This window comes from Spermophilus citellus (genome assembly GCF_964194105.1).
Source record: "Spermophilus citellus genome assembly, chromosome: 2".
Taxonomy (NCBI): domain Eukaryota; kingdom Metazoa; phylum Chordata; class Mammalia; order Rodentia; family Sciuridae; genus Spermophilus; species Spermophilus citellus.
The window spans coordinates 20212127-20224953 of NC_138183.1; the positions used below are offsets into that span (position 1 = coordinate 20212127).

Here is a 12827-nt window from a genome sequence, read left to right on the forward strand (position 1 = left end):
ACTCATCAACAAGGGGGGTTTTCCTGCCCAAGGTCACCCAGCCAGGAACTGGCACGGGGAGAGGAGAAGAATCCAGGTCCAACGACCACAGAGCCCACCCCCAAGCTCTCTGCTCCTGGCCTTGCTCCTAGGTCCCAGATCCCCAGGCCCTGGGGGCTCAGGAGGGAGACCACTGTCCCTGCCTCTATTTCTGGTAAAACAAGGGACGCACAGGCCCAGGCCACTCGGCCAGTGGACAGAAGAGCCAGAGCCAACACAAGTCCCCAACTCCCTCAAGCATCCTCGAGGGAGGCCTTCCTGGGAGTGGCCAAACCCCAAGGAGGAAGCACAGCAAACCAGGGACAGTTCTTGTCACACCTCATTGACCATGGTGGAATGACCCAGCCCACTCCAAGGGCCCCCTCCTCCCAGTGACACGACCCTCAGAAATCTCGCTCACATCCCCCACAGTGTGCCCTGTGCCCCAGGGAGCTGGGCGGGATCCAGGGAGAGCAGGTGACCCACAGCGCTCTGCCTGCAGCCCCAGCTCACCAGCAAGCCCAGTGCCAAGGCGTACCTTTCGTCCCAGAGGTCCCGGATGGCCGGAGAATCCAGGCAAGCCCATGTCGCCCTGCAAGACACAGACAAGGGGGTGAGATGGGGGTGGGAGTGCGACACTCTGCACTTGAGCATGACCTCCAAGGCTGGTTGTCTCCAGCTGTGGAGGTTCCTGGGGGCCTCAGAGGGGACCCAGGGCCACCGAGCAGGGTGAGAGCAGAAGAACAGAGTTCCCAGTTCCCCCTCGACTCCTCAGCTCCACGAATCCTTGTGAACTGGGCCTCGACAGAAAATACCCTCTGGGGAGTGGGTTCGACCCTAGAACCCTGGTTGAAAACCACACCCTGCACCAGTGAGCTTCCAGTTCTGCTCCAGAGACGCCTACCCAGGGCAGGGAGTGAGGGCTGCCAAGCAGGGGGCATTTCCACCACCACCATGAGACCTGAGAGCAGCTGCACAGGGGCAGGAGAGAAGTCCAGGCCCCTGGGTATCCCATTCCACCATTTACCAGCTGCGAGGTCCCAGGGGGCCCCATGTAGAGCCTCTGTTTTCTCATCTGCAATCTGGGCCCACCTGTCCTGGCTTAGAAGATTGTAAGGAGGACAGATGGGAGTATATGTGGACACTGTCCTGGACCCCAGGTCACCCAGAAGGAGAGGCCTTGGCAGTGAGGATGTGCAGCGCTGAGCTGCATCAGTCGTGAGCTGAAGCACAGCGGGGGCCCTGAATGTCAGGTGGCTCTTGGACCCCGTCTGGAGGGAAGCAGGGCAGGCCCGAGCGGCGTGAGGCTCAGAGGGCCTCAGCCAGAGCTTGGGGCTCCCTCTCCCGACCCATCCTGTGCTCTCTGCCTGCAGATCCCCTGGAAGATGGCGTCCTCTGCTCACAGCGCTGCTCCCCCGAAGGTAAACTTGGCAACGTGGGAGCTCCGAGGGCTTAGCCAGGCCCCTCCACCCCCAGAAACCACAGGCCCGTCTGCTCGTGTGAACAGCCTCAGGGGCTTGGAATGTGTGCTGGGAGCTTCCTGGGCCTGGGCTGCCAGGAAAGTTCTAGATGCCAGGATCACCTGGCAGGTCCTGCAGAGAGCCCCACACGTGTGTCCTGGGCAGTCTTTTCTGATTTTCAGGGTGAGCCCTAGCAGCAGGCACGGGAGTGGCTGTGGGCCCAGGATTGGGAAAAACTGGACTTCAAGGGGACTCCAAACCACACCCATGTTCCTAGACCCTGCCACCCCCCGGCCTTCGTCAAGAATGGTCTCTGCCAGGACAGTCCCGCAGGGGACAGCAGTTTCACTACGGTCCACCCCTCTTCCCTCAGCACTGGGGTCCCTGGGACCTACCTTTGCCCCATCGAGGGCCTTTCCTGGTGAGAGCCCTGGGTCCCCTTTCTGTCCCTGAAACAGAAACAATTCTGCTTTGGCCACCAAGTCATTTGGAGAGAATGTCTCCCACAGACTCTTCGATGGCCTCAACGGGTCCCCATCCATCTCCCCACTCACACCCCAAAGGGCCTCCTGCATTCCACTACTCCCCTGCCCCCGCGCCCTCATCACTCCCACTGGCTCCACGTGCAAAGCCCCAACTCCTCCTCCCGGCGTCTGGATTTTTCATAACCTGGTCCAATCTTTGCTCTCCTGATACACCAGGCCCACAGGGAGGGTCCCTGGTCTATTCCCAGGACACAGTCTCCGGCTCCGTCCTGCCAGCTGCCAGGCCCAGGCTGTCACCCTCATAGGAAACCAGTCCCATCGACAGTCATGTTCCTCAGCACACGCTGCAGTGTGTCCTCCCCATCACAGAGCTCGGGGCCACATACAGGTGACCAGTCTGTCATGTGTGTGGTTGGGACAGTTTCCTGCCCAGCCCCTGGGGCTCTCAAGGCTACTGAGAATCATGGCCAAGGGTCACGAAGATTCTTCTCAGTTTCCCAGCCACTAAGTCACATCTGCACAGGTGGCTCCCTAGGTGGGCACCTCGGCCTGACGAAGCGGGCAACTGAAGAGTCACCACCCTGGGACACATCTGAGGAGGAAGAGCCACCTGAAGCCCCGGATGAGGCAGGACTGAGACTCAACCCTGCACTCGGGACCCCAGACCTGTGTTCTGGGAGGTCCTGGACCCCATGAGTTGGAGTAGGCCATGAGCTGGGGGGAACCAGACAAGCAGCAGGTCCCCGTCAGAGGCAGGCACTCTGTGCCTAGTGTGCGGTCCTCCTAAGGACCCTGGCCCTGGGGAGGCTGGGGCCTAGGGCAAGGGTCCAAGTTCAGCTGCGTCACTCAAGGTGCCCCCAAAAGCGCTCCAGCCTGCAGCTCCTCGTTGGTCAAGCCTGATTAAATGACTCAGGAAGCTGCCCTTGGAAAGTCGGTCGACCCTGTGCCACTTCTAGGAGCTCCCAATCCCTGTCCCCTTACCCCTCATCCCCTCACTCCAAGCTTCTCTTTGCCTCGGCTGGTCCCAAAGTCCCAAGTCCTGGGACAAAGGCCTGGACCTGCCACGGACTCATGGTGGAACCCTGGGCAAAGCTCCTCACCTCTCTGAGCCTCGGTTTCCTTGTGTTTTGGATGGGGGCCAGGCGCCTCCCACACACACCCATACACTTCCCAGGTCCCTAGGAAGACACCCGGGTGGCAAGGGCCACCACCCAGGGGAAGGCAGCTGGGCCAACTCTACTTAATTCCCATTGGATTCTTTACTTTGTCAGAACTCAGACCTTCCAAATCCAGACTGTGTCACTCTCCCAGGAAATTGTCACTTTCTGAACTGCAAAGAGCCTCCCAGAGCAACGGGAACAGCCTTCCACTGCTCACCGACTGTGTGCAGACAGTGCTAGGCATGCAGTCTGCATCCACCGCCTGTTCGGGGGTCCGGAGAAGCGAGTCAGCCCAGGCTGAGCCGGCAGGTCGGAGGGACGGCCAGCAACAGGGCTGGATATTTCTCCACACACCGCCCTGCCCTCCGCAGCTCCAGCCCTCAACCGCTCCGGGTGGACGGCCAGCCTGCTGTGCTGGGCCCCAGAATTCAGTCTACCTGGGCCCACCAGGTCGATTCTGCAGAACCCGTCAGAATCTACCTGCCCTGCAGCCGCTCACAAGGGCCCCCCTCAGTAGCTCAGGAGCCCGGCCGCATGCCTTTTATGTCCACCCTGCGAGGCCAGGCCCAGGGCTCGGAGGATTCCCATGGCCAAAAAAGGACTGCAGCTTCCCTCACCCTGCCCGGCCCACCTCAGCCTGCAGCCGGGAGGGAAGCTGGGCTAGACAGTTCACAGGGGGCTCTTCATGTATCCTACTCAGTCATTTTACCCAGAGGGGACACTGAGACCCAAAGAGATAACAGACTTGCTCCCTGGCCCTGGGTCTTTGGTTCTTCAGGGTTTTCCTCCTGTGTTCTCTGCAGCCAGTACAGAGCTTGAGGTGTGATCCCAGCCCGGGCATCAACGAGAACAGATGTTTACGGAACATTGACTGCAAGCCAAGCCTGGAGGTTTACCCAGGGACTGCCGTGACACAGACAAACAAGCTCGTGCCCATGGAGACTCTCCAGGGAGAAACCAGACAGAGCAGTAATGACAGGAGCACTGGCATTTGTTGAGCCGTCTTCTAAGCCCTGCCGTGTATTAACTCATTTAGTTCTCGAAGCTCAGGGGCAGGAACTGTCACTACCCCCCTAGTACAGAAGGGGAAACTAAGGCAGAGCAAGGCCCATCATTTGTCTGAGGCCAGACGTGAATGTGTGGGATTCCGATGCAGGAGGGCTGGTTCCAAAGCCCAGGCTCTTTACACTTCAGCACGTTGTGGTGAAAAGCCTCAACCATCCATCGGGCAGACAGGAGGCTGGGACAGCTGGCCCCTGAAGTGGTGAGATCCTGCAGAGACTCACGGCTCAGCTGAGGCTGGAGAAGACAAAGAAGAGCCAGCCAGACGAAGGGATGCTCAGGGATGCTCAAGGTACCTACGGTCAGGGGAAGGGTGGCTTCTGGGACAGAGAAAACTACACGCCTTCCCAGCCAGCCTCCTACAAATGCCTCAGTGATTGATAGAAGCATATATAAAGTCTAACGAGTCATTTACACCTTGGTGACGATGACAATCTGGTCACCAGATGCATCTCTGCAGCCAGCAAGTCCATGAGACCTCCACCAAGTCACTTTCCCTCTCTGCATGGGGAATGGTGGACTTCTTCACAGAGTTTATGGGACCAGAAGGTCATGGGAACTGTGCCAAGCTCTTTCCTGCAAGTATAGTGGGGAGATGAAAGAATAGAAGGCTCCAGGTGGCCATGGCCCAGAGAGGGGCCGAGACAAAGGAGGAATAAATAACGAAAGATTGGAAATTCTGAGATTGAAGCCTCTTGTATAAGTCATCTCTGATCTCAAGTACCTGGCACAAGACCTGGCTCAGAAGAAGCACCCTAAAATTGTTCATGAACAAGCAAATGAGCAAATGGGAATCTCAGGAGATGGCAGTAGGGATGGGATTGAGTCAAATCTGATCCAATCCTAGAACTTGCTCTGTAGAGTCCCACTATTTCTAACTAGTATTTCATAAGTTTAGGAATTCTGGCCAATGCAATAAGGCACGAAAAACAAATAAGATGGGCTGGGGCTGGGGCTCAGTAGTAGCACACTTGCCTGAAATGTGTGTGGCACTGGGTTTGATTCTCAGCACCACATATAAATAAATAAATAAATATCAACAACTTAAAAAATATTTAAAAAAGAAAAACAAATAAGATCTACTATCCTTTGAGAGGAAGGAAAAAAAGTATGTCCTTTACAAACTACATTAAGTGCCTGTCCAGAATATTCGGGAGGCCTGACTGAAATGCCAGTAGAACATATAAGATAATTCAGTGAAGGGGATGGTCATAGATTAAACACAAAAAGTACAAATATACAAAAATCAGGACTTATCTTCAATAGCTGAGACCAGCTAGAAAATATAAAACAGGGAAGAATATTCCAATAATAACAGCAGAAGAAACATAAAATTTCTAAGTATAAACTTAAAAAGAAATGTGCAGAGATTATGCAATAAAAGCCATAAAAGTTTACTAAGAGATGTTTAACAAAGTCAATCAAATGGAAGGACAAGCCAAGTGGGTAGATAGAAAAAGCTAACATTTTAAAGATGTTAATTCATAAATTAATACATTTATGAATTTAATATAATTCCAATAAAAATCCCAAGAGGGATTTTTTTTAAAGGAAATTAAGATGGCCATAAAGTTCATATGGCAGAATTATTTTAAAAGAAGTTAAGGGAGACATACAGTACAAAGATAGCAAATGTCAAATAAAATATTATTTTGTTAACGTACAAATATACAAGCAGAGCAATGGAACATAATAGAGTGAAAGGAAGTAGATACTTGTCTCAGAGGAGCAAAGGTTGTTTCCTAAAGGGTTAACTATTACAGGAAGACAATGTTAGAGCCCTGCCTCATACCCCCCACTGAGATTAATTCCAGATGGTTTGAAATTTTTAATATAAATGATATTGTGAAATAACCAGGAATAAAAGTGAATACTTATCTGGTCTTCAGATGGAAAAGAAATTTCCAAGCATAAAAGCAAAGTAGGGTTGGGGGTGTAGCTCAGAGACAGAGCAGCGCTTAGCATTTACAGCAGGGCCCTGGGTTCCATCCCCAGCACCAAAAGCAAAAAAGTAAAGAATATTAAACTTTACCTATTGGTAGGTCCCTCTGCAAATCAGCTGACATATGATAAGTTCCTAATAAGTGTTAGCTATTATTGTTAGTTCAAAAAAAGGGGATAATACTTCCATTTGTGAAAATCATCATGAATACTCTTCAAAGGGAAACAACAAATTTTTGTAGAGTAGGTGAAAATTTAATAACCCTATGGATAAATGTAAATGAATTCTACAAGTTGATAACAAATGACAACATCCCAATTCTCCAAATATGCCAAGGCATAAATGGTAAAAGACAAATGAAAATAGACATAAGAAACACATTCACCATAGATGATCAGTGAAATGAAAATAATACTGAATTATCTTCTTTTAATGTTAGCAGCAGCATGAATTGGTTCAGCCTTTCTAGAAGGTAGCTGCTAATGGACTAACTGTTGCATGTTTGTATAGACATTAGGTGGAAGGCATGTTATAAATCATTCACGTGTATGTGTTTGCGTGTATATATGTCTTAATGTATATAAAGATACCCCCGTCTCTCCCCATGGCTGAATCCTCAGAACCATGTTATAAGGTATGAAGTATTATTATCCCATTTTACAGATGAGGAAACTGAGGGCCTACATGTTTAAGTACCTTGCCCAGAGTCATCCACCCAGCAAGGGATGGAGCCAGGATTCAAACTCAGATACTCTGGCTCTTGGGACCACGCTAGCAATGTTATTATTATGAATTTATCCTGATGAAATAATTAGAGAGTCCACATTCATATACAATCATGTTCTTCAAGATGTTACTTATAAAAAAAAGTTACTTGTATATTAATAAAAAGAATTTATAAAAAAGGAGATCAGTTAAAGACAACATGGAATATTGATGTTGGCCAGGCCACAAGCCATCAAAGCCCGTGTGGGGGAAGCCAATTTAATAAGCGGAAAGGCTCCTGGTGAATGTCAAGTGGGGAAGGCCAGGCGCAGCTGGGCACAGCGGGTTCATGGTCACTTGGAGGAGCCAGGAGAGCCCAGCAGCCGGAGCCTGAGTTGCCTTGTGACTCATGTCCTAGAGCCAGCAGCAGATGCTGGGTTGCTGGCTTTGTCACCTACTAAAAATGTAACCCTGGGCAAGTTACCTAGACACTTGGAACCTTAGTTTCCTCACCCATAAAATGGGGTGATAACATCTGCCCTACAAAGTGTGTGACATTCTCCAGCAGTGCCTGGCCAAAGCTGCTCAAGATGTCCTCGGTGCTACTCATGGGCAGGGCCACAGGGGAAGGGTTACTTTCCTCTCCATTCCTTCCAGACTCTTCCACACAGGCCTTAATGGCATGACCTACCTCAGTCATCAGAGGAAGGGGGGAGGCCCCAAGGCCTGAGAAGGCGTAAAGCTGCCTCCACCCACTCCCACCAGCTCAGCCAGTGGCCACCTGGTCACCAAGTCCTGCCCCCTGCCACTTTAACTTCCCTGGTGCCCTGAGCCCAGAGTAATTCTGGCCAATTCAGGGCAGAACACTAGCCAGACCAGCGACAGGGCAGCAGCTGCCTGAGAGCCAAAGCACTACTGCCCCTCCCCACGGGAGCCCCGCCCACTCCTGGCCCCACCCACTCTGCCCCTGCACAAGGACCCTTGTGAGTCCCACCAGACTGCGGTTCCAGCATCAGCACCCCACCAGGGTGGCGCAGGCCAAGCTGTACTTCCTGGACAGCCTGCACGGCCCTCTCACACCTCCCAGATCACGTCCCTCTGCCAAATCCTTCCCATAGTTTCCTGCTGCTCCTGGGATAAAGTCCAACAACCTACCAGGCCTGCTGCCCTCCCTGGCCTGTCCCTTTCCCTGGTCACCCACTGCCCTTCAGAGCGTGGTTCAGCCTTCCTGTTCTCTGGGAAGAGGCCCTCACCTCCTAGGTCAGATCATTCCCGGGGCAGCCTGGGCCTCTCCCAGGAGCCCCAGCCCCTAACCACGAGTCTTCTCCATTCATTGATGTGATTGGCTTGTTCTCTTTCCTGTTTGCCTCCATGGTCCACTAAGGCAGGGACCAGGCCTGTCTGCCTCCTTGAAAAACCAGGCACATGCCAAAGGCTGACCCCTGGGCCAGCCCTGCTGTGCCACAGATGGCTGAGACACTCTTCAGGACAACCCGACACGGCAGCTGCTCTCACCACTCTACCTTTCCAATGAGGAAACGAGGCAAGGGAAATTCACAGGATTCATCCAGTCACAGAACTCGGAGGTGACAGAGCTGGGATCTGAAGTTGGCCCGTGGGTCTCCAGGGTCTGTGCTCTTAACCACTGTTCTTTCCTGAAGGGACAGCTCTGTGCCAATGGAAGAAGGGCATCCACCCAGGGACTCACCCTAAGCCCCTGGGGTCAGCCACCACGGCCATCCCAGGGGCCAGTGTCTCTGCTTCACACTTGGGGTCCCTGAACTCAGCTCCGGGAAGCAGCTGGTGAGTCCTCCCGTCACTGGACAGGAACAGGGCAGGTGTGGGTTTGTGGCACCTGGGCACAGCCTGGGCTCTGCAGGGGGCAGATGCGGTGGAAGCCCAGCCTGATGGGTTTAGCTGGGGAGCCCAACACAGCTCCTTCCCAGGCAAACCCCCGGGGGGCCGACTCAGCCCTCGGCCACTGCCAAGACAGCGACCCCAGAGGGCACCTTAGCCTTTGACCCTTCACTCCTCCCAACCTCAAGAGCACAAGATCCCTACCTTTCCTCAACCCACCTACCTCTCCCCACTTGAGGCTGGCAGGGCACTTTCAGCCCACAAGGGGATTGGTCTTAAAGGCCGAGACCTTGCTAAAAGTGACTGCACTGTGGCCAAGTCAGATGAAGGGCCGCTCTGGTGGCAGCCCTGCCTGTTTGGTTGATTTCTGTGTCCACAGCACCTAGTAGGTGTTCAATGAAGGATAGATGGAAGGGTGGTCCAGAGGCAGCTCTGGAAGCAGACAGCATACAGAAAGCGCAGGGCCTTGGGCAGGCCAGCTCTACAGCCCCACCAGGTCACCGCCCAAAGGCTCTGGTGAATAACAAGGACCTCGGCAGAATCCCACCCATGCAGATACGTGACACTCATTCAGCCTCGGCCAAGCCACCATTCCATCCAGGGAGACCCTCTGCTTTAACCCATCCTGGTCATGCCACCTTGACATCAAGGACAGCCTGGGCCTCCCACCCTGGTCTGGCCTGGGGCCACCTCTGCTCGCTCCAGGGCTCAGGGTCAAGTGTCCAGGCAAGGGCATGACCCTTACTTACATCCACTTGGCATTTCATCCAAGTCCCCGTGGGAGGAATAGCAACTGATTCCAAATGCATTCTCTGAAACTCTTCTGTGACACACATATTGCCGGACACTCACTCTCTCTATGGCCTGGGGACAGTCGATCAATGGCTTGCATGAAGCCACTCGACCTTTGCAACTGAGTTAGCAAGGAATGACCTTGGGGCTCAGCCAATGAGGCTGGAGTCCTGTCCCTGAGTCTAAGTCCACAGGTCCCAGCTCCAGGAGGTAGCAGAGCTCACCTGCTAGGGACCAGCCTCAGTGGCCACACTCTGAGCTGCTTCTCCAGTGGAGAACAAGCTGCCGGCAGGCCCCTTCCTGCCGTGGCACGTCTGTCAGCAGGCTGGAGTGGGCTGCTGCGAGCCTGGTGCTGAGGCCTACAGTGCTCAGAGGTTGGCCAGAGGGAGGAGCAGACGGGACGTCGGCTGCCAGGGTCAGGGTCAGGGTAAAGGGTCAGCCTGGAAGCAGGGGGAGCAGCCCCACACAGAACAGCAATTTAAACAGCTGCTGACCGTCAGCGTGTTGAGACACCCATGACCTCAGGGAAGCAGACGTCTCCCCTCTCTCTCCCGTCTTTCCCCTTGACCCACGGGGACAGGTTCCTGGACAGGGTTTTTTTGTTGTTGTTTTTTGGTACTAGGATAGAACCAGGGGAGCTTAACCACTGAGCCACATGCCCAGCCCTTTTCTGTATTTTTTTGAGAGACAGGGTCTCGCTGAGCTGCTTAGGGCCTTGCTAAGTGGCTGAGGCTGGCTTTAAACTCTCGATCCTCCTGCCTCTGCCTCCCCAGTCGCTGGGATTACAGGCATACACCACCGTGCCCAGTCTAGACAGGGTTTTAATCTGTCTGGGTCTCAGCTTCCCCATCTATAAATGGGTACAGGACCCCACACTCATCTCTGGGTCTTTGTGGGGGATCAAATGGGACAAGCCAGGTGGAGTGTGGGCCCAGTCCTGCACACAGTAAGGCTTCAGTGGATGGTGACTGGGGGTCATCACCGCTGTTTGCCTTATTGGAACCCAGAGCTCCCCAGACAGCAGCTGGACACCTTCTAAGGAGGGGTCTCAGCCCAGCCTGGCCAGAGTCACAGACCAACAGGGACCAAGCCTGCTGCCCCCATGGCAGCCCTGGACAAGGGCTCTGCCCAGGATGCAGGCGGCTTGGATCCGAGCATCCAGGGCTACCTATATGTGGCTTTGTCCACAGCAGACAAGCTGATGGGTGGAGGCGCCTGCTCCTGAGGCGGGAGAGCACCGCCTGGGAGGATGCTGGGCGGCTCGCCCTCCTGGGGCCAGCTAAAGGCTCTCCTTCCGTCTCTGACCTCTGCAGTTAGTTGCATTAGCAAAGCAGGACCTCGGACCTGAGCCAACCAAAGCCCAGGGGCGCTCTTCACCTGGCCGCGCCACAGTGGACACAGGCAGGCTCAGAGGCCCCTGAGCAGAGCCCTGCCGCTCTTCCTGGCCTGGCGCCCGGGCCCCTCCCTCAGCACAGATGCTGTTCTCTGAACTTCAAGACTCTGCATCTTCCTCCCTCCCCCTCCCCATCTCCTGCCATTCCTGAGACTTCTCTTCCCATGACCTAGCTGTTCCCGCCCATCTCTCTTCTTAGCACTCCAAGCCGCTCACTCCATACGCCGCCTGGACAACACAACCCCTGCCCAAGCTCTAGGAACAGGCCAGAGGTCAGCAGCCAGGGTTTCCTGTATCCTAAGAGCCCCAGCCACTAAGGTCTCACTAAAAACAAACCAGAGTATTCTAGGAAGGCTCCCTGGGGGAGGTGGCACTTCTGCCAACCCATCCCCCTACCCTGGCTCCATCTCCCGAGTGAGTTCCAGAATGTCTTTCCATGAATGACCCCTGGCTGGCTGGATGACAGGTTCCCAGATGCAACATCATCTCGGTCCTTCTGCTGGGTTCCAGATTCAGTCACTCAGGCCAATACTAGGAAGTCACCCCTTTCCCCTCCTGCCCACCGGCATCCTCTCAATCCCACCTCTCCCCCATGTCACCCCGGCCACCCTCACTTGGCATCCGGCGATCTTTCCAAAGCACGATGTTTATACACCCTCCCCAGCTCCAAAACGGACACGCCCCCCCCCCCCAGAGTGTGTCTTATAACCCGTGAAACCTCTCACAGCTCTGCCTCTCTGCCCGCACCCCTGGAGGCCCCAGGCCCAGCTGATTCCTCACGCCCTGTCCCCCAGCTGGAAGCCAAGCTTCTCACTGGGTCCCCAAACAAGAACACGGCCCCCAGACAAATACCGGGCCAGCACTGGGAAGGCTCAGGGTGTCTCTGGCCTGGGTGAGAATCCTCTGCAAGACCCTGCAGCCCCTCCACCAGAGGTCCTCAGGAAGCACCCCAACACGGTCCCAGCCCCGACCCCCACTCCATGGCCACTCTCCAGGCCCCACAGAAATACTCACTTTGGCTCCAGGAGGACCAGGCAGGCCTGGGTTGCCATAAGGCCCAGGGGGACCCTGAAAGGGGAAAGCAACAAAAGGTGAGAGGAAACAGGAAGCTGTCCCACCTCCAACAACGTCTGGGACCTTCCTTCTGACTACCAGTAAGTAAGCATCTTCTGCTAAAGCCTACGCGGACATGGCTAATCACCTTTTACGAGAGCTCCTCCGTGCCTGTCCCTGCAAGAGCACCTCCTGGGTCTTATCTCCTTCCCTCCAATTAATGCGTGCGGCATTACTTTGGAGATGAGGAAGTCAATGCTAACAGAGGTTTGTAACTGTCTCGGTCACTCAGCTGCTACTGGGCAGAGCTGGACCTTGACCTCTGAGTGCAAGCCCTTAACTTCTAGATTCTGCCTCCTCTCCACACCCTCTTGGCCTGGCCCCATCCGCCCTTCCCAGTTTCCTCGAGCTCACGCCACACTTAGCTATTTGCTTCTCTCCAACATGCCCAGTCCTGCTTTTCTCACCACCTTGGACATACCCTTCCCGTCATGGGGCATGCACGTCCTGCCCATCCACCCTTTCTGACCAGAACTGGACCCATCTTTCAAGTCCTGGCTCAAAGGCCTCCCCCAGCCTAAAGAGGCCTCTTCACCCTTTGGACTCCAGCTGGACTTTTGTACGGGGTTTTGGGGTTCAGAGCTCACGGAGGGTGCACCTGACCTCTTTGGGACAAGGGTGCATCGCTGTGGCCACGGCACATGACCAGAGCTCCCCTGAGGCTGCAGGGCCTCCAGGGACCCTGAAGCAGGACCCAGAGAGTCCAAGAGCTTCGGTCAAGGTTGCAGAGCAGAGCTGCGGCCTGTGGGAGTGGGGTTCCGAGTGTTCGTGCTCAGACCCAGTTATTCGTAGCACTCGAGCTTCCCGGGCAGCTCTGTGTCCCCCCAACAGCTGGTTCCT

General features: G+C 54.6%; 1 protein-coding gene across 3 annotated transcripts in view; it reads right to left on the reverse strand.

Annotated features, from left to right (window-relative positions):
* COL27A1 (collagen type XXVII alpha 1 chain) overlaps positions 1–12827 on the reverse strand; it is a 122975-nt gene that overhangs the window by 88642 nt on the left and 21506 nt on the right. For all 3 annotated transcript variants that reach the window (XR_014020458.1, XM_081280124.1, XM_081280123.1), the window contains exons 5-7: positions 11889–11942; positions 1874–1927; positions 557–610 (exon numbers count right to left, since the gene is read on the reverse strand). Coding sequence is in view for 2 of the 3 variants with exons in the window: in XM_081280124.1 (XP_081136250.1) it covers positions 557–610; positions 1874–1927; positions 11889–11942 (162 nt within the window). In the remaining variant the exon portion in view is untranslated. The remainder of the gene's footprint in view (positions 1–556; positions 611–1873; positions 1928–11888; positions 11943–12827) is intronic.